General features: G+C 39.2%; 1 protein-coding gene across 1 annotated transcript; it reads right to left on the bottom strand.

Annotated features, from left to right (window-relative positions):
* Nucleotides 1-13,368: 13,368 nt before the first annotated feature.
* On the bottom strand, nucleotides 13,369-15,086 carry LOC140884113 (non-specific lipid transfer protein GPI-anchored 1). Its single transcript, XM_073290788.1, has 2 exons — nucleotides 14,605-15,086; nucleotides 13,369-13,898 (listed from the first exon to the last, which is right to left on the bottom strand). Exons 1-2 carry the CDS (start codon nucleotides 14,954-14,956, stop codon nucleotides 13,669-13,671), a joined length of 582 nt encoding a protein of 193 aa, XP_073146889.1. The 5' UTR covers nucleotides 14,957-15,086; the 3' UTR covers nucleotides 13,369-13,668.
* Between the last annotated feature and the right edge of the window lie 7,539 nt (nucleotides 15,087-22,625).

Below are 22,625 nucleotides of genomic sequence, written 5' to 3'. Positions count from 1 at the left end.
TTTTACATGTCTGCTCTTGATTTCATTTCTTTTCTTTTTTTTTTTTTTCCAAAAAAAAAAAATTGATATACACTCCTTTATAATTTGAACTAGTACTGCAGGGCAAAAACACGAGAAGAAAAAAGGGGTAAAATTTAAGAAAATGCAAAAAGTGTAGGTTTTCGTGAACAATTAGTCACCAAATCGTAATATATACATATTTTAAGAAGGTGGACAATGTTTACATAAATTAAAAAACATTCGATAGTATAAAGTGGATGTCATTTTGGTAAATAAGAAAACATCGAATGACTAAAAAAGAAAATGTCATATTAAATGATTAATTTTTCTAATATTGTTCGGCAATTAAAAAAAAAAGAAACTATATTATAATAATATAGTAAGATATTATGAAACTCAAATAGATTATGCAAAAACAAGAACATATTATGCTCGGTGTGAAGATGCCCGGTGGGACAAGAGCCCTTTGATCAATGAGCCCCACATAATTTTACGTGAGACCCATTGTTGATCCAAAGATTGTGCTGTAGAGCATCTGCTGAAAGAGTGGGTGCCCGGTGAGCCAACTTGTGGCTAAGGGCTTTTATGACTCTATGTATAAACAATCTTTTGTTTAATATAATTTACACTTTTATAATGACATTTACTTTATCTTTTATCATATTATTATGTTGTGACATACTATAAGATGTTTAGATGAAGACCTTGAATATACTATAGTGTATGTAAGATGTGGTAGCACATGGGGATGACTATCATGAAATACATCTTATAGTCACTGTATATTCTAAACAGTTCCTAGTCGATTGAGCCGTCCGTTAATAAGGATAAGGATCGCTCGAGATTGAGACTAGCATTTGCGATGCCGAGTACCACGTTTCATTGGTAAGGAACATAGAGATGTTCAAAGCATGCAAATGGATATCCATATGATGAATGATCGAACTACCCTATCCGGACTTTCCAAGTGGTTATCACTTATTGAGTGGATAAAGTCCGCGGTTTTGGTTGTACACCATTAGTCCTTACTACTTGAAACATCATTGAGACTCTATATGCTAGTACTGTACTTTGACTCGTTTACCGACTCTATTGGGATCATCAGGTGTCAGGATTGGGTACAGTTACGACACATATATGAGTCGATGCTTTGTTGTCAAGGATTCACCACATACTTGCGAGTGTGGATATCCTATGCAATCTGAGGAGATATTAGTGTGACGAATCTCTGGCCAGAGTACATGATGTGTTTTAGGTTACTTGGTTTCCTAGTAGCACATGCGATGTCACTATTTGATCTTCAAGATGCATTGCATAGTTATCAAATCTCGAATGACTCTCGATTTACCAATGGTTGTTGATTCGATCGGGATATATGGATGAAGGGACCGTACTGTACGCTAACCAAAATCTATTGGTTCTTGCAGGCACTATCAGTGATACCTAGGGAATCATGGGGCGATGTTGCTAGGCGCTCTTACCATGATTCGATGGGCAAGTCGGAAATTGTTGTTCCGAGTCACAAGGAGTTGTGAGTCCACGCCTAGCTGTATCCCTAAACCATTGAGGGTCACACAAGTAATGGATTTTTAATCTCCGTTGAGATAATTAAATTTAAAGAGTTAAATTTAGTGAATAAAGAAGTGGGACTTCTTATTTAAAAGTAGAGGGAGTAAGATTTCCTAAAATGACATAGTAATGGACATTTTTGGAAACCACTGAATTCGGATTCAGAAAATTTATCTTGACTTTAAAAGATGCAGAAATGGTTTCTGTGCACATTGGTGAAATTGGTTTATGAATCTGAGTCACGATGAATTTTATATTAATTTCTGAACATGCAGGCTTTGCTTGTCAGACTTGAACTTATGACTAATGGGCCCTAAGCTGTTAGAAGCCCACATTATAAATAAGTTATTGTAGTACAGAAATTACACACAACTGGTCACAAAATTTTCGAAAACCTATTTTTCTCTCTAGGTGTGGCCGCCCCCTCTCCTCTCTCTATTCGAAAAATCCAGCCTGTGAATTTCGAATTTGCAGTCTGGTTTAACGGATCAAATCTGTTAATTTTTTCTTCGTAGAAACTTCTGATAGACTTTCTAGTGCAGTCTATCAGAGGGATTAAATTTCCGTTCGTGGACCTGATTGAAGAAACGTTCGTTCATCAGTTCCTGGAATATACAACAAGAGCAGATTAATCTGTTGGTGTCCATAATCTCGCTTCGAGATTTTAAGGTAAAATTTATATTGTTTAAATTTTATGTTATTAATTTTAATCGTAGGAATTTGAAACCCATATGGAATCGTTCCATATAAAATTTTAAAACTTCCGCTGCACCGGGTATCACTTTCTTTTTCGATCCGGAGAACGACCGTATTCCAACAGTGGTATCAGAGCCAGGTTGTTCTCGGATTTTACGATTAAAATTTTATCGATTGTACAAAGCCTCGATTTTTCAGAAAAATAAAATGGAAAAGAAAAAAAAATATTTTCGGGGCTACCTGCTGCCCGAAGGCAGCGAGCAGCGCCGCGCGCAGATGGGCTGCACGCAGCAGCCCTGCGCGAGCTAGGGCAAGCGTTGCCCTAGCCCGCGCAGCTGGGCTGGACGAGTCCAGCCCAGCGACGGGCGGGCAGCCCGGGATTGTCCCGGGCTGCCCAGAATTTTTTTTTTTAAAAAATAAATTTGTCCTTGATTTATGAATTCTAGCCCAAAATTGTTTTGGGTCCAGTTTTTGGCCCGATTGAAAATTGTTTCAGTTGGTCCACGAGACAATGGGTCAAAATTGTTTGAGCCCAAAATTTTTTAAGAAAAATTAATTTTTGGATAAATTTTGAATTTTGGAAATTTATAAATTTAATCCAATAAATTTAATCTTTAATTATTAATTTTGGTACAATTGATAATAAAATATGATTTTATGTATAAAATTGGATTTTATATGTAAAATATGATTTTATGGATAAACTAGATAAAATATAATTTTATATATAAAATAAGATTTTATGTATGAAATATGATTTTATCTATTTATATTTATTGTCATTGCATGATATCCAATAAATTAATTTTTGAATTAAAAATTATTGGATAAGGATGATCGATTGCCATGACCAATATTATAGGTGCATGTTAGGTTGTTTACATTTGGTTTTAATTATTGTTGTTGGATTTATTAATGGGTCTGGTTAATGGCCCAATATGAATTGTCATATGTAATAAAAGTGGACCTGGTTTATGGCCCGTTCCCACCCCTATAATGTATCCCTTTATTTGTCATAGTAATTTATTGTAAATTCACTAGAAATAGTGGGAGATTTTGAAGATGAAGGTGGGCCCAGCAAGCAATGATAAAGATTGAAGAAATGTAAATTGGAAGCACAATGTAATAGGATTGCATTGCATACTTGCATATCACCTAGGATTGGACTTAGACTCGTGATTGGCAACCACGGGTCGATTAGTAATGGAATCGATCATCCTAAAATAATATATGATATTATTGTTGTATGCATGTTTAGACTAAATTGTATGAATCCCGCAAGCATACAAATTTTAAATAATGAGACAAATTTTCGAAATTAAAATCTCTCATTTTAAATATGACTTAAAATTGATATCAAGATAAACAAAAGGGCATTTAAATATTGTTTAAATGTTCCTACCTTCCATCAATGATCAATATATGAGATGCTACCCGCGGATACGGTCTGGCTCATATTATTGGGGGGGCCCGTTTGTCGAAAAGCTGTACATTGGATCGACACATGTTGTAAGTTGGATGGAATTCCCATGGGATTGGCTCATATTATTGGGGATCCACATGGCGACCGTCCATCACAACTTAATATTGATGGGTCATCTTGACGTGTCACAATAAATGACGTCATATTATTGGGCCCTTATTGGACATGAGGTAAAAACATGGAGGTTGCTTTGGAAGCAATTGGGCTCTACCATTTGAAAATTATGGTTGACTGATATTATTCGGGACTATAGTTTGTCAATTGGACTCCATGTTCCCACTAAAGAAAATGTTTCTCGTTTTCACTAGAGGGTAGTGAAATCGTTAAAATAGTGGGAGTGAGATTCATAAAATAAATTTCGCCTTATTTTATGTCTTAGTAAATTAATTAAACAATCACTGATTATTGTCTGTTTCTTTTCAGTATTTCATTAAGATGAATTCGCGCAATCCACTATTCTCTATTCTTGAACAAAACAAACTGACTGGCGCAAACTATACGGAATGGTTCCGTAAGTTGAAGATTGTCTTGACCTCGGAGAAGATGTTCTACGTGTTAGAAAAATCTCCTCCGAAGGAAGCACCAGCTGATATAAGTCCGGAAGAGTTGGCCAAACTTGATAAATGGTGGGACCATGATATCAAGGCCAAATGCTATATGCAAGCTTCGATGTCTGATGAACTCCAGAGGCGATTTGAGGATACCGTGAATGCTGCTGACATTCACGCACAACTCAAGAAACTTTTTGGGGATCAATCGAGAGCTGAAAGGTTCGCTACTGTAAAAGAGTTAATGACGTGTCGCATGCGTGAAGGGACTTCGGTCCGTGATCATGGGGTACGCGTGATTTGACTCATTCAGAAGTTGGTAATGCTTGAATTGGTATTGGAGCATGAACTTAATGTGGACTTATTACTTCTCTCTCTTTCTTCATCGTTTGACGGTTTTGTGGTGAATTTCAATATGAACAAGATAGAGGCCTCCCTTGAAGAGATGATCAATATGCTTGTAACTTATGAAGCCACTTTAAAGAAGGATAAACCGGTTCTCTTGGTGGGCTCCTCTTCTTCTGCTAAGAAGGGGCCAAGTACAAAGGGTAAGAAACATTCTGCCCCATCCAAGAAAACCGGACCCGAGAAGAAGAACAAGACAAAGGCTTCAAACGTGAAAAAATCCAAGGATGTTTGCCATCACTGCAAGAAACCCGGTCATTGAAAACGTAACTGCAAGGAATATCTTGAGCAGTTGCAAACTGCGAAGGGTATGTTTTATATTGAAATAAATGTTTCACTTAATACTACTTCTTGGGTATTGGATATCGGATGTGGATCTCACATTTGCAATGATTTGCAGGTGATGACAAGAAGTCGCAAGCTTAGGATGGGTGTGTTGGAACACGGTCGTTCTCCGGATCGAAAAAGAAAGTGATACCCGGTGCAGCGGAAGTTTTAAAATTTTATATGGAACGATTCCATATGGGTATCAAATTCCTACGATTAAAATTAATAACATAAAATTTAAACAATATAAATTTTACCTTAAAATCTCGATGCGAGATTATGGACACCAACAGATTAATCTGCTCTTGTTGTATATCCCAAGAACTGATGAACGAACGTTTCTTCAATCAGATCCACGAACGGAAATTTAATCCCTCTGATAGACTGCACTAGAAAGTCTATCAGAAGTTTCTACGAAGAGAAAATTAACAGATTTGATCCGTTAAACCAGATTGCAAATTCGAAATTCACAGGCTGGATTTTTCGAACAGAGAAAGGAGAGGGGGCGGCCACACCTAGAGAGAAAAACTAGGGTTTTCGAAAATTTTGTGACCAGTTGTGTGTAATTTCTGTACTGCAATAACTTATTTATAATGTGGGCTGCTAACAGCTTAGGGCCCATTAGTCATAAGTTCAAGCCTGACATGCAAAGCCCGCATGTTCAGAAATTAATATAAAATTCATCGTGACTCAGATTGATAAACCAATTTCACCAATGTGCACAGAAACCATTTCTGCATCTTTTAAAGTCAAGATAAATTTTCTGAATTCGAATTCAGTGGTTTTCAAAAATGTCCATCACTATGTCATTTTAGGAAATCTTACTCCCTCTACTTTTAAATAAGAAGTCCCACTTTTTTATTCACTAAATTTAACTCTTTAAATTTAATTATCTCAACGGGGATTAAAAATCCATTACTTGTGTGACCCTCAATGGTTCAGGGATACAGCTAGCCGTGGGCTCACAACTTCTTGTGACTCGGAACAACAATTTCCGACTTTTCCATCGAATCATGGTAAGAGCGCCTAGCAACATCGCCCCATGATTCCCTAGGTATCACTGATAGTGCCTGCAAGAACCAATAGATTTTGGTTAGCGTACAGTACGGTCCCTTCATCCATATATCCCGATCGAATCAACAACCATTGGTAAATCGAGAGTCGTTCGAGATTCGATAACTATGCAATGCATCTTGAAGATCAAATAGTGACATCACATGTGCTACTAGGAAACCAAGTAACCTAAAACACATCATGTACTCTGGCCAGAGATTCGTCACACTAATATCTCCTCAGATTTCATAGGATATCCACACTCGCAAGTATGTGTGAATCCTTGACAACAAAGCATCGACTCCTATATGTGTCGTAACTGTACCCAATCCCGATACCTGATGACCCCAATAGAGTCGGTAAACGAGTCAAAGTACAGTACTAGCATATAGAGTCTCAATGATGTTTCAATTAGTAAGGACTAATGGTGTACAACCAAAACCGCGGACTTTATCCACTCGATAAGTGATAACCACTTGAAAAGTCCGGATAGGGTAGTTCGATCATTCATCATATGAATATCCATTTGCATGCTTTGAACATCTCTATGTTCCATACCAATGAAACGTGGTACTCGGCATCGCAAATGCTTGTCTCAATCTCGAGCGATCCTTATCCTTATTAACGGACGGCTCAATCGACTAGGAACTGTTTAGAATATACAGTGACTATAAGATGTGTTTCATGATAGCCATCCCCATGTGCTACCACATCTTATATACACTATAGTATATTCAAGGTCTTCATCTAAACATCTTATAGTATGTCACAACATAATAATATGATAAAAGATAAAGTAAATGCCATTATAAAAGTGTAAATTATATTAAACAAAAGATTGTTTATACATAGAGTCATAAAAGCCCTTAGCCACAAGTTGGCTCACCGGGCACCCACTCTTTCAGGGTGAGACCCAGCTGAGGCTCGAAAATGGTTCTAGAGTTGAAGCCAAAGCTGTGGGTGACTTTTATTTAATTTTGCAGAACGATTTTAAGTTACTTTTGAGAGATGTTTTATTTGTTCCAGACTTGATTAAAAACATTATTTCTGTTTCTATGCTTGATAGAGATGATTTTTCTTGCAATTTTGTGAATGAGATTTGCAATATTTACAAGAATGAATGTTTAATTGGATGTGAACAACTTGAAAACGATCTATATAACTTAAAATTAAAAGACGTTCCAATTAATTATGTTGATAAACCGGTAACAACAAATAAAAGGAAAATTGATAATCAAAACCCGGCAAACCTTTGGCATGCTAGGCTAGGTCATATTTCTTCAAGGAGGATGAACAAGCTAGTGGGAGAGGGCATGTTTGATATGTCTGATATTAACTCTCTACCTACTTGTGAGTCCTGCCTCAAAGGAAAAATGACTAAATCTCCTTTCAAAGGGAAGCCAGAGCGTAGTCAAAATCTATTGGATTTGATCCATACAGATGTTTGCGGACCATTTAGTATTGGTACAAAATTTGGTCACACCTACTTCATTACCTTTACTGATGATTATTCTAGGTATGGGTACTTATATTTGATGAAATATAAGTCTGAATCATTTGAAAAGTTCAAAAAATTCAAGGCTGAAGTAGAAAACAAACTAGGTAAGAGTATTAAAGCACTTCGATCAGATCGAGGTGGAGAATACTTAAGTACTGAGTTCTTGGATTATCTAAAAGAGAATGAGATTCTCTCTCAGTGGACTCCTCCTATGACACCTCAGCTGAATGGTGTTTCGGAGCATCGCAATCGAACCTTGTTGGACATGGTTCGATCTATGATGAGCTTCACTGAGCTCCTACCTTCGTTTTGGGGCTATGCTCTTGAAACAGCGGTATTGTTGTTGAACAACGTCCACACTAAAGCAGTGGACAAAATACCATACGAATTATGGAATGGCAAAGCTCCTAAGTATTCGTACTTGAGGATTTGGGGATGTCCTGCTTACGTGAAGCAGACAGTGGGAGATAAGTTGGATAGTCGATCCACCTTATGTTATTTTGTAGGGTATCCGAAGAATTCAATCGGATATTATTTCTATCATCCTACTGAAACAAAAGTGTTTGTTTCAAGGAATGCCACCTTCTTGGAGAAGGAGTTCTTATTGGATAAGAAAGGCAAGATGATGGAACTCGAAGAAATTTGAGAAGAACCCGAGATACAAAATAATGATCCTATACCTCAAAAATCATCACAAGACACGCCTATTACTATAAGATCCAAGAGGACTTCTAGGCCTCCTATTAGATATGTTCTTCTTCTTCAAGGGGATCAAAGTGAACCCGACATTGGATGTGATCCAAGAAACTTCAAGGAAGCAATTTCTGATGCGGATTCGAATTTATGGCTAGAAGCTATGCAGTCGGAAATAGATTCGATGCATACAAACCAAGTTTGGTCTTTAGTAGATCCTCCCGATGGAATTGTTCCAATAGGGTGTAAATGGATCTACAAGAGAAAACTTGGGCCTGATGGAAAGGTACTGACCTACAAGGCACGATTGGTGGCAAAAGGTTATACTCAAAGACAAGGAGTTGACTATGATGAAACTTTTTCACCAGTCGCAATGTTCAAGTCCATAAGAATCCTTATTGTCATTGCTGCATGGTATGACTATGAGATATGACAAATGGATGTGAAGACTGCATTCCTTAATGGAAACATTAAGGAAGAGATCTATATGATGCAACCTGAGGGATTCACATCCATGGGAAGCGAGCATAAGGTATGTAAGCTTCAGAGATCAATTTATGGTCTCAAACAAGCATCAAGAATTTGGAACCAGAAATTTGATGAAACAATAAAGGATTTTGGTTTCATCAAGAACCCGGAGGAACCGTGCGTGTACAAGAAAGTAGTTAAGGATGCTGTGACATTCTTAGTACTTTATGTTGATGCCATCTTACTCATTGGGAATGATGTAGGGATGTTGCAGTCAACAAAGATATGGTTGTCAGGTAGATTCTCGATGAAGGATTTGGGTGAGGCGTCCTATATTCTAGGGATACAGATCTATGGAGATAGATCTAAGAGAATGATAGGACTTACTCAAGCTACCTACATCGACACTATATTGAAAAGGTTTTCAATGGATGAGTCCAAGAGAGGACATCTACCTATGTGTCATGGAGTCTCTCTATCCAAGTCTATGTGTCCCAAGACTGATGAAGAGATAGAAAAAATGACACACATACCATATGCGTCAGCCATAGGGAGTATCATATATGGGATGATATCTACCAGACCGGATGTGGCATTTGCTCTGAGTGTCACGAGCAGATATCAAGCCAATCCCGGTCAAATGCATTGGAAAGCCGTGAAGGATATTTTTAAGTACTTGAGAAGAACTAAGAATGTATTCATGGTTTATGGAGGAAGAGAACTGAAATTGGAAGGCTATACCGACTCTAGCTTCCAAAGTGACGTGGATGACTCGAAGTCAACCTCTGGATTTGTGTTCATGCTCAATGGCGGTGCTGTCTCTTGGAAGAGTTCCAAGCAGGACACCACATCGGATTCCACCACTGAGGCAGAATACATTGCGGCATCAGCTGCTGCTAAAGAGGCCGTTTGGATGAGAAATTTCGTCCAAGAGTTGGGCGTTATTCCTGAAGCTGTTGGTCCAGTCCCGGTGTACTGTGAAAACACGGGTGTCGTTGCTCAGGCAAAGGAACCAAGGTCTCATCAAAGATCCAAACACGTATTGAGGAAATACCACATCATTCGGGATATCGTGGAAAGAGGAGACATCACTGTCGAGAGAGTGGCCTCTGCAGACAATATCGCTGATCCACTTACTAAGCCCTTGCTAGGACCATTATTTGACAAACATCGCGAAGCAATGGGACTACGTAGTATGACTAGTTGGCTTTAGGGCAAGTGGGAGATTGAAAGAGTGGGTGCCCGGTGAGCCAACTTGTGGCTAAGGGCTTTTATGACTCTATGTATAAATAATCTTTTGTTTAATATAATTTACACTTTTATAATGGCATTTACTTTATCTTTTATCATATTATTATGTTGTGACATACTATAAGATGTTTAGATGAAGACCTTGAATATACTATAGTGTATGTAAGATATGGTAGCACATGGGGATGGCTATCATGAAACACATCTTATAGTCACTGTATATTCTAAACAGTTCCTAGTCGATTGAGCCGTCCGTTAATAAGGATAAGGATCGCTCGAGATTGAGACTAGCATTTGCGATGCCGAGTACCACGTTTCATTGGTATGGAACATAGAGATGTTCAAAGCATGCAAATGGATATTCATATGATGAATGATCGAACTACCCTATCCGGACTTTCCAAGTGGTTATCACTTATCGAGTGGATAAAGTCCGTGGTTTTGGTTGTACACCATTAGTCCTTACTACTTGAACATCATTGAGACTCTTTATGCTAGTACTGTACTTTGACTTGTTTACCGACTCTATTAGGGTCATCAGGTGTCGGGATTGGGTACAGTTACAACACATATAGGAGTCTATGCTTTGTTATCAAGGATTCACCACATACTTGCGAGTGTGGATATCCTATGCAATCTGAGGAGATATTAGTGTGACGAATCTCTTGCCAGAGTACATGATGTGTTTTAGGTTACTTGGTTTCCTAGTAGCACATGCGATGTCACTATTTGATCTTCAAGATGCATTGCATAGTTATCGAATCTCGAACGACTCTCGATTTACCAATGGTTGTTGATTCGATCGGGATATATGGATGAAGGGACCGTACTGTACGCTAACCAAAATCTATTGGTTCTTGCAGGCACTATCAGTGATACCTAGGAAATCATGGGGCGATGTTGCTAGGCGCTCTTACCATGATTCGATGGGCAAGTCGAAAATTGTTGTTTCGAGTCACAAGGAGTTGTGAGCCCACGGCTAGCTGTATCCCTGAACTATTGAGGGTCACACAAGTAATGGATTTTTAATCCCCGTTGAGATAATTAAATTTAAAGAGTTAAATTTAGTGAATAAAGAAGTGAGACTTCTTATTTAAAAGTAGAGGGAGTAAGATTTCCTAAAATGACATAGTGATGGACATTTTTGGAAACCACTGAATTCGGATTCAGAAAATTTATCTTGACTTTAAAAGATGCAGAAATGGTTTCTGTGCACATTGGTGAAATTGGTTTATCAATCTGAGTCACGATGAATTTTATATTAATTTCTGAACATGCGGGCTTTGCTTGTCAGGCTTGAACTTATGACTAATGGGCCCTAAGCTGTTAGCAGCCCACATTATAAATAAGTTATTGCAATACAGAAATTACACACAACTGGTCACAAAATTTTCGAAAACCCTAGTTTTTCTCTCTAGGTGTGGCCGCCCCCTCTCCTCTCTCTGTTCGAAAAATCCAGCCTGTGAATTTCGAATTTGCAGTCTGGTTTAACGGATCAAATCTGTTAATTTTCTCTTCGTAGAAACTTCTGATAGACTTTCTAGTGCAGTCTATCAGAGGGATTAAATTTTCGTTCGTGGACCTGATTGAAGAAACGTTCGTTCATCAGTTCCTGGGATATACAACAAGAGCAGATTAATCTGTTGGTGTCCATAATCTCGCTTCGAGATTTTAAGGTAAAATTTATATTGTTTAAATTTTATATTATTAATTTTAATCGTAGGAATTTGATACCCATATAGAATCGTTCCATATAAAATTTTAAAACTTTCGCTGCACCGGATATCAATTTTTTTTCGATCCGGAGAACGACTGTGTTCCAACATCTGCTGCAGAAACAATTTGTTAGGATCAGATGTTTGTTTAGAGGGGATGAATAAACATCTTACAAAATTTTCGATAAAATTGACTTCGATTAACAAAACACAATTTTTTACCTCAACTTTTGGCGGTGACACAAGTCAACTTATAATTCAGAGTGCAGAAATAGACTTATAGCCAAAGTGAACCAATGAAATGAATAACAATGAATAGGTTGATACTTGATACAAATATTTGGTGACAAAACAAAATTGGCAGACAAAGTAAAATACTCGGAAGTTGTTTATAGGGGAAATTGCATATATCACCCTTGTGAAATTCCGTGTTAGCTAATAACCCCCTATGTAAATTTTTTAAGCTAATAACCCCCTGTGATTCTAGATTTGTAGCATACACACCCTTTTCAGTTAAAAAATGACGAAAATATCCCTACATAAAATAAATGATAAATTAAATAGTTCATAAAAGTTAAGGGCATATTCATCATTTTTTAGCCAGAACGGGTGTGTATGCTACAAATCTAGAATCACAGGGGGTTATTAGCTTAAAAATTTTTCACAGGGGGTTATTAGCTAACACGGGATTTCACAAGGGTGATATATGTAATTTCCCCGTTGTTTCTAGAAGTTCGAATGTGGTATAATCTTTTTACGTGTCCTTTTCTCCTGATTCCAGAAAAATGTTCACTACAAGACTTTGACAATACAAAGTACTTTGAAACCATCCAATTTGGCTTGGAATTACACTCTTGCTTATTCAAAACTCCTAATCTGATCACTTAAACAAATTGTGCAGAAAGACTCCTTGAAACAATTACTAAGTTTAAGCTCTTGTGATCCAGAATTCTCGAGAGTCCAAAACTTTAAGTGTCGATCCTATTTAAAGAAGAGTTACAACGTTTAAATTCAAACAACTCCAAGCTTCATAATCTGCCCGTTGCCAAAACCGGCATGTCGTGCCACGTGTCAGCGACAATTTCTTTAAAAAGTACACTTAGGCACTGTTTGGTTCATTGATTAGACGATGATAGTTTAATAATATAAGGATTTTAAATCAATGTACTTGTATTACACAATGATGCATTACGCTCATCCTTAAAAAAATTTGAGGCAAACATTGGACAAAACAATAATTATTAATCAATCAAAAATATGTTATCTTTCACATCAAACGGTGCTTAAAATAGTGCGATAAATGACTGGTCTGTCTATCCTTCCAACGACGATAAGACATTTGTCTTATTGCATAAAACGTTCTCTCAAGATTTTCCGAGTCGACGGTTCAATGTTTGTTGTATCGGAGGGAATAAAGTCGGCTCTGAAGACTATGCTAAGAAGATTGGCTTGGAAGTTTTATCGATAAACTTACAGAAAGCTGCTGTCGATTTTGATGTGTGCCGATTTTATACATGAGTAGTATTTGGCTTGAGAGATCAATTATATATATATATATATATATATAAAGCATTTCCCTTATCGTCAATGGTTCATGCTACATGATAGAAATGTATACGGATATATGTAAAATGAGTCAATAAAAGCATATATAGTAATTCATTCCTCTTCAGAACACATTTCCAATCTTGCTAACATAACTTGTTTATTTCACACATTTGAAACACCACATCGGATTAATGAGTTTTAAACCTGGAAATCAACCAAACAACCTGCATCTACACATTCGCATACATGCACAAAGTTGACCCAAACGGGAAATTAAAAATTCAAAAAAAAAAAAAGAAAAAAGAAAAAAGAAAAAACCGAGCTAGAAATGTGATATTACTCAAAACAAATGGATACTCAAAGGGTCCGTACAACATATCTCAGCAAGATCACAGAAAAAGATGTGGCGGAAGATCAAACACAAGTACTCATTTCATGGAAGAAGAAGAAGATGGAGAAGATGGGCAGCATGGAGACCAGCACCTGCACCAGAACCGGCTGAGGCTTGCGCCAGTTTCCGCCGGAACTCCCACCGCCAGCAGTCGTCGACGAAGCCGGCGTCTCCGGACTCGGGGTCGTCGTTGCGATGGAAGAGTTGGTGAAGATCGCAGCGTCGGGGGACTTGGGATCCAAGTTCAGAAGCTCTGCATTCCCACACATACAGGAGTTACATTTTCATCTTATATATATTACCAAAAATCTTGTTCATTTTGTTAACCAAAATTTGATCTTGTTAGGCTTTTTCACTTCTATAGGACTTGTTAGAAAGTTTACAAGACCGCAGGTACAGTTCAACACATAACAGTGTGTGCAAGTGCAACCCATAAAGACAGTTCATCACACAGCAGTAGGAAACTACAATGTCAAACTAAGATTATGAATTTAAGCTTTAACAAGTTTGGAATTTTTTGTTAGAGAGAAGCCGATAAGTGATTTTTAAAAGCTTACTCGGAACCAGCTAAAATAGTTGGTCAAACGCATTTTTTTGTTTTTTCTTAACAAAATTTTATTACTTAAAAACTGAAAGACGAGCACTTTTCAGCTTTTCATTAACAAAATTTTGCAATTTTATTAAATTTTGTTAGGAAGAAGAGGAGAAGTGCGTTATATGGAAGCACTCTACAACACTATCTAAGTCTACCCAAAAGCTAGCTACCTGAGATTATCCAAGTTCATGATCTTTATGAGAAGAGTAATATATTTATGATTTTTTTATTCTTTTCCATAAAATATTACTAAACCCGAAAAAACAAACGAAGAAACAAACAAAAAACGTACAAACGACCAAAATTATTATTAAATAAATCCAAAATAAGTGAACTAAAAAAAAAAGATAAATTTGGCTCTTACTTGGGCATTCGGAGATACTGGCATTGGTGAGCTTACAAGAAGAAGAGAGCTGAAGCAAGCGAGCCTCCTGGATACCCATGCTCTTCAAGGCGGCGTTGGAGCCGTTGTGAATCTGCTCTATCAAGAAACACAGGCAAGCCGGGTCACGGTCCTTGATCTCCGTCACCGATTCGCAGCACACCTTGCTCGGCGTGTCCGCCTTCGCCGTCACGAACGGCAAGCAGTCCGTCACCTTCTGAAACTCCGGCGCACACTTGGTGGCGATCGCGTCATCGGCGGCGTGAGAAGAACCCACCAACACCACCATCAACGCCACCGCAGCGGCCAGCTTGTTCATGTAAGACGCCTCCATTTTAGAGCTAGGCGGGGAAGAAGATGGAGAGGAGTTAATAATGTATGGATCGAGAATTGGTAGAAAGATGCAGTGTGGTGGTTGCGGGGAAGGAGTTAATAAGGCAATGCATTTATTTAATGGGGTGAGAGGTGGCTGCAAGAGCTTCTTGGGGAGATGGCTGTGTATTTATTAGGGATGGGGATATTGAAGACCACGCGTCGCCGATGTTTTTCCACGTGGCACTGTCCTAACATTAGGCCTACTCACTTTTCTCTTTATTATGCTTTAAACGATAAAGTTCGTGAGTAAATATTATATAATGATGGTTATATTGACATTTTCGTAGTCGATTTGTTGTATAAGCTTTGTTTAGTATGATTTATTATATTGACATTTTCGTAGTCGATTTGTTGTATAAGCTTTATTCAATATGAATTATTTGACTGACATGATTTACAAGTTGTTATGTTAACCAAGAGTTTATTTCATATGAATCGAAAAATGGTGATTACATATTTTCACATTTTAAAAAATAAATATTTTTTTTTAAATGGAAGAAACTACTCCCTCAACTTTAATTCCAAACAATTTTTCCACGATTTTATTTCTTAATCTAGTGCATACCTTTGAGTTCTCGAATGCAATCAGGTATTCCAGAGTGCCAAATTACGAGTTAAACTTCGAAGGATAAGGAATTCTGGTTATATTTATGTTATATGTGGTCCGAATTTCAGTTGAGATCAGTTGATGAGCTACGTTCAACAGACAAAATTCAGTCAAGCTACAACTGCTACAACAGATTTGTAACTGACGTATTTACTCAAATTCATGACAAATAATGGCATTAAAGGGAGAGCCTAACAGTAAGAATTTTGTCTATAAATAGCATGCAGATTTCTAGTAAGGGTTACACAATATTCTGAGCAAATACACACGAAAATTCGAGTAAGATAATTCAGTTGAGCATCCAGTCGAGCTTCAGTTGAGCAAGAGCAGAATTTGCTAGGACAACCGAAATTTCTGTTTTAGCAATCTATTGTAAGTGGGCGCGCGCGTTTTGTTTTAAAGTATTATAATCTGTTTTCTGGATTTCCAGCATGTCATTTACGATTTTTGCTCGAATATTAATTATGTGATTTTGGTGTACCAAAGCTTGTGAACTAGTGGTAGAAATATATATTCGGATTCTTTGAAATCTGAATCTATGGCCTCACTCTTTAGAGAAATACCATATAAGATACTGATATCAGTTAACCACGAAATTTACAAATATCTTTGTACATTCTTTGAAGTTTTCGTATTTCTGATTTTATGGAAAAACATGTTTCTGTTTCTATTTCTGTTCTATGTTTTGAAAATATGTGTGATAAACTCTGTTAAAATGATTTTAAACAAATGTTGTGAGCTTTCTTCCATTTACTGAGTGACTTCAACATCACTCACCCATCGAAATACCATCTCAGATAGGACAGAAGACGAACTAGACGACAATGAGCAAAAGCAGTTTCGGGACTGGTGAAGATGGAAGTGATGACTGATGTTTAGTTTCGGTTTCATTTGTTATGATTTTAACCGACATTAGATTCTGTTTTCCTTTTCATTTGTAGAGACAATTGTCTCCAATGTTGTAAAAGCCGATGCAAAGTTTAATTTATGAATGAAAAAACTGGTTATTAATGAAATTTGTATTCCGATGCTTATTATTTAAGATGAAAACGTTAAATAACGTCAATGTCAACTAGACACAGTTACGGAACGTGACAGCTCTCTTATTTGTGTCATCCATGAAAAAATATTACTTTTAATGACAAAAATATTAATTTTTTATTGTAAATATGAGTAGGGTTAACATATGTGAGACCTCGGTTCTAATCATTTAATCTTGGGATAACAATAATTAAGCATACAAGATCCAAGATTAAAAGCAAAGGAATTTTTTTTTTTGAAATGAATAGGGCCTCTCTCGATCGGTAAGATCTAACCGATCGAGCGAGCAATAAATTGTAACTCACTGCCCGAAGAATACCATCGCCGCTCGATCGGTAAGATTCAACCGATCGAGCGGGCAAGCAATTCCAGAAACAGACAGCAAAAAGACCTCCGCTCGATCGGTTAAATCTCACCGATCGAGCGGTGACAGTTCTGAAGCAAAAACATCAGAAAACATGCTAGAGACTCAAGTCCAATACATTCAAAATACAATCATGCATTACAATCACAAATTCTCCGATTAATGCATGAAGTTCTGGAGTTGATCAACTACGGACAAGGCTAGAACATGCAACCATAAAGCTCGCATTCGATACAGCATAAACAAAGAAGTTCGAGATCTAAACATGTTCTAACATAAACTAGATAGACATGCTGACACGACTTCTAAACTGAGTCCCACTACTAGCTCTCCCTCTTGTTGCTAACCAGGTCTTCGCTGACTTGATCTTGCCCCACCTATTGCCAAGCACACATACAAGGACAAGACAACAGCCGGATAATCCGGTGAGAATAATATTCTCAGTAAAAGATACTAACATGCAATATCAAATAAGCATATCAAAACGAAATACATCAACTTCCAGATATTCAAATATCAACCATGCAATTCCAAGACAAATCAAAATGAAATGCATGTCTTTAAAACTCTGGGATTATCAAGTCCGGATAATCAATAATTTGCTACTATGCTTTTGCTTTTGGGATCCCGAGGATGAAATCACGTAAACAACTCATCGACTCTCCCGATCGAGGTGGTGCTACGTATCTCCATCCTCTAGACTTTGGTGCGACTATAAGGAATATGCTAGCACTAGGCGAACCTCTACGCCTAGGCTACTCGCTTAAAAGCCCCCAAAACGTCTAGCATGAAAGGGTTGTTCTGCCCGCTGAAATCAAGGATTCTTGGCTCAAGATGAATGCAATGCAAAACATAACTCATTCAATAAATTCAAGTAATTCAATTAACATGCAAGTATGTGATTTCTTCGGAACACTCGAATCAAGTCGAATTCGAGTTACTCATTTCATTCCAGTCTAAGTCGTCTTATACCTCTTTCCAAAAGTCGATGCTCCAACCTGGAAACAACAACAATAATATACTCATTCAAGATTCAATCAAACTTCCTAGTCGATAATAAGAAAGTCGATACTATACCGGCTACAATCTTCAAAGCGATTCAACTCATGCAATCTCACAACTCAACGGCCTTCGAACGAATCTGTACGAAGGCAATAGACGATCAACAACGACGATCAAACTCAACAGCCAAATATCACTAACTCAAAACGGTTCAAAATCCCAATTTCAAACCGGCGGCATAACGGCTATATTCTAATTAAACCGGAATCGCAGACATCATAATATCAATCCAATAAACTCAAATCAACCAACATTCTACCATAACAATCCGATTCCAACAAATCACAAAAACTCAACTTTCGAATAATCTTCCAAAAATCATAACAATTTCGAACGTCGCTCTATTTCAAAACCGATAGATAATAAACGATCAAAACTCTGCCAAGAACAAAATACTCGAATCTCAAACGATTCCAACAAAATCCAAAAAATAGAATGTATCCGATCGTAGAAAAACTTACGATATAACGGAGCTCTCGCTGCAGTGATCGCTAAACTGCCTTCAGAAATAAATTCCAACGGTCGGATCGAGCTCGGACTGAAATCTGGGAGCTTGGAAAAGTGTTGGGACGCAACAATGGTGGAGGAGGCGATGGAGGAGGATGATGGTGAAGTGAAGACAAGTCAAAGTGTAGTAACCCGCATTTTTAATTAGTGATTAATGAGTAATTAATCACGTGATCATGTTTAGATTAAATAAAACGTGATTAAGTGAGTTCCTGTTAGGATAACGGACTTCAGAAATGGATTCAGAACACTCGTATTAGTTGAATTGGTTCAGCAGGATTGGACGGTCCGATGGGAAGTTCGGACGATCCGAAGTGGATCGGAAGCTCCGTGCCAGGATCGGAGGCTCCGATCGAGATCGGACGCTCCGTCGGCAAGATCGAAAGCTCTGATCTGGACCAGGGTACACGTCATCGCTTACGACAGCAAGGTGACGTCATGGCTGACGTAATATTGAGCGATCGGAAGCTCCGAAGGTGCGATCGGAGGTTTCGATCATGTTCGGACGGTCCGAACCGGGTTCGGAGGCTCCGAACTTCGTCTATAAATAGGGGGCCGAGATTTCATTTTCAAGTGCACCTTTCCCTCTCTTCTCTCTGATTCCTAGGACTTCTAACTCAGATTTAGGGAGATCTAGGCGTCCTACGGGGAATCCGGAAGTGGCTTAGTGATCAAGATGTCGTCGCGGAGCTATGGCCTAGTTTTGAGGCTATCGACAGCAAAGGGCTATCGACGGACGCAGGTATAGCTTTGGCATCCTAAAATATTTAGGAGTATGCTTTAGCTTAGTTAAGGATTTTAGGGCTTAATTGTTGATGCATGGATATTTGCATTGTAGTAGCAGTAGACTGGACTTGTAGGCTTGAAGTCTAGGTCAGTGGAGCTAGGTTTGACTAGCAGTATTAGAGGTAAGTAAATACTGACCGAGATAGCCAGCATGATATATTTGCTTGTATGTTGCATGAGTATGTGCTATATGTTTTATCATGTTTTAGCATGTTTTACCGTCTTAGCACATACATGATTTTACGTGTGACTGCATCCGGAGAGATGTGAGTCATTGACAGTCTCCATAGGGAACAGTGATCCCATATTGGACTCGAGTCAGGTATGATAGTTTTCATTTGGGTTTTGTATCCTATTTTGGATTCGGGTTAGGATGGGGTTGGCTCAGCCCTGATATGGAGTATACGAGTACCCCGCGGAGTAGCTCTCTAGCCGGTACTGTATATTCTCGGCGCCTTGAGCAAGTATTTTCACTTGAGTTTTAAATCATCTATGTGCGCATATTTGTATTTATATCATTGCTTCGTATTGAGCGTTCTAGTTCACTCCCCTGTGTTTGGGTATTGTGTACCTTGTGGCGGGGCAGGTTTGAGGCTGGACGGTCCAGGCGGCTCTCAGCAGGATTGAGCTTTGGAGAGTGCGAGGTTGTAGAGGGTAGGGATTTATTTACCCTGAACCTTCGATTTGGTTGTATAACAGTACTTATACACTTATGGTGGCGTCGGTTTTATTCTGCCGATTGGATTTATTGTATTTTTATTATCCGCACTTTACGCTTTAAGCTTTTATTGCGTGCGCTTTTACTATAACTCTGATTAGTTAGTGGATCCGGGTTGGGTCACTACATTTTTGGTATCAGAGCGACGCATTGCGCTGGGAATATCGTAAAGCGGATTAAGTAATTATCTGTTCTTGTGCAACAGATGGCAGATTACGACGAGAGCCACGGTAGCATAGACGGCGGTCGTTGGGGTGATCCGGATGATCGTAGACGTCATCAAGGACAACCTAAGGAGCGCAAGCGAGTGAGTATGCGCAGATTCAAGGAGATTATCCTGAAGCCTCTGACGGGTAATGAGACAGCTGAAGAGGCGGAGGATTGTCTTGAAAGGATGGAGCAGTGCTTCCAGGAGTTCCGTTGCACGGCTGAGGATAGGATGGAGATTCTTGCCTTTATGCTTGAGGGCAGAGCGAGGAAGTGGTGGAGATCTACTTCCGCATCGTTCATAGCAGCTAGAGGTGCAGCTACTTGGGTTGAGTTCCGTACTGCTTATCAGAGACTGTATTTTCCTCCAGCTCTTCGTCAGGCAAAAACCAGTGAGTTGTTGAGTTTGCGACAGGGGACGATGACGATTGAGGAGTACCAGCAGAAGTTCTTTGATCTGCTACCTTTTTGTCCTCATATTGCTGATAGTTCTATGGCAAAGTTTGATCATTTCCTTCAAGGGTTGAACCCTGATATTCATCGGATGGTTGCTGTGGGCGGCGATGGGACCTACGAGGATTTGGTGGACTGTTGTCTCCAGGCCGAGGACAGTATTCGGAGGAACAGGGGACTTTACTCTTCTTCTTCCAGGTCAGCGAATGCTAGTGCTTTGGGCCCTAGGGGGCAGTCTTTCAAGAAGCCAGGAGGTACTTCTTCTTCTTCCTCTGGATCTGGTGGAGTGCATAACTTTGGTGGTCAAAGGCCGAACCGTTGTCGTCAGTGCCGACGCAGACATCCGCCAGGGCAGTGTGGTCGATCGACCAGTGCATGTTTCCAGTGTGGTCAGGAGGGTCACATGAAGAGAGATTGTCCTATGCTGGTTGGAGCGGCGAGTGGTTCCGGAGGTTCTCAGGCATCTGTTCAGCCACCTCAGTACCAGCAGCCACCTTTCCAGCAGCAGTATTCGCAGCAGCGCCAACAGCCGCAGCAGTCTCAAAGATAGCCTACTCAAACTCCTTCTCGGGGTCATTCTTCTTTGAGGCCACGTGCCCAGGGTCAGGTCTTTGCGCTTAACCAGGAGCAGGCAGAGGCTGACAATGATCGGATGATTGCAGGTATCTGTAGTTTATGTGGTTTTCCTGCATATGTTTTAATTGATACCGGTGCATCACATTCTTTTGTCTCATCACATTTTGCTAAGAAGTATAGATTGCCGTTTATTCCTTTAGACGTGTTGCTAGTGATTTCTACTCCTATGGGGAGCGAGGTTTTAGCCAAGCGTCTAGTTGTGGGTTGTGTTTTGGATTTCGAGGGACATCCGATTAGTGCTAACCTGATGATTTTAGCGATGGAGGATTTCGATTGCATCATTGGGATAGATCTATTGACTACCTACCGAGCGATAGTAGATTGATATCAGAGGTTTGTTCAGTTTCGTCCAGAGGATGATGAGTCATGGTATTTTTATGGTGAGGGAGCGCGACCCCCGATGCCAGTGGTTTCAGCTCTGAAGGCCCGGCGTGCTTTAGAGTCTGGCGGGGAAGGCTACCTTATCTACGCCATTGACGCATCCTTAGGAGAGCCAGATATCCGAGAGATACCAGTGGTTTGTGACTTTCCAGATGTGTTTCCGGAGGAAATTCCAGGTTTTCCACCAGTAAGGGAGATTGAGTTTGGCATTGAGTTAGTGCCAGAGACTGCACCGATTTCCAGAACTCCTTACCGATTGGCACCGTCAGAAATGAAAGAGCTGCAGAAGCAACTGCAAGATCTTTTTGATAAGGGTTATATTCGACCTAGTGTTTCGCCATGGGGAGCCCCAGTACTTTTTGTCAAGAAGAAGGATGGGTCGATGCGGTTGTGTATTGACTACCATCAGTTGAATCAGGTGACAGTGAAGAATAAGTATCCTCTTCCACGGATAGATGATCTCTTTGATCAGTTGCAGGGTACTTCTGTCTATTCGAAGATTGATCTTCGGTCTGGGTATCATCAATTGCGAGTTCGACAAGAGGATGTTCCTAAGACAGCATTTCGTACGCGGTATGGACAATATGAGTTTCTAGTGATGCCGTTTGGTTTGACGAATGCTCCAGCTGTTTTTATGGATCTGATGAACAGATTTTTCCGCGACTTTCTGGATAAGTTCGTGGTGGTGTTCATCGATGACATTTTGGTGTATTCTCGCAGCATGGATGAGCATGCCTACCATCTCTATACTGTACTGCAAGTCTTGAGGGAGAGACAGTTGTACGCGAAGCTGAGTAAGTATGACTTCTGGATTGACCGAGTTGTGTTCCTTGGTCATGTCATTTCTCAGGAGGGCGTATCTGTTG

This window comes from Henckelia pumila, chromosome 2 (assembly GCF_033568475.1).
Source record: "Henckelia pumila isolate YLH828 chromosome 2, ASM3356847v2, whole genome shotgun sequence".
NCBI lineage: Eukaryota > Viridiplantae > Streptophyta > Magnoliopsida > Lamiales > Gesneriaceae > Henckelia > Henckelia pumila.
This window is presented reverse-complemented; position numbering and strand designations above follow the sequence as displayed.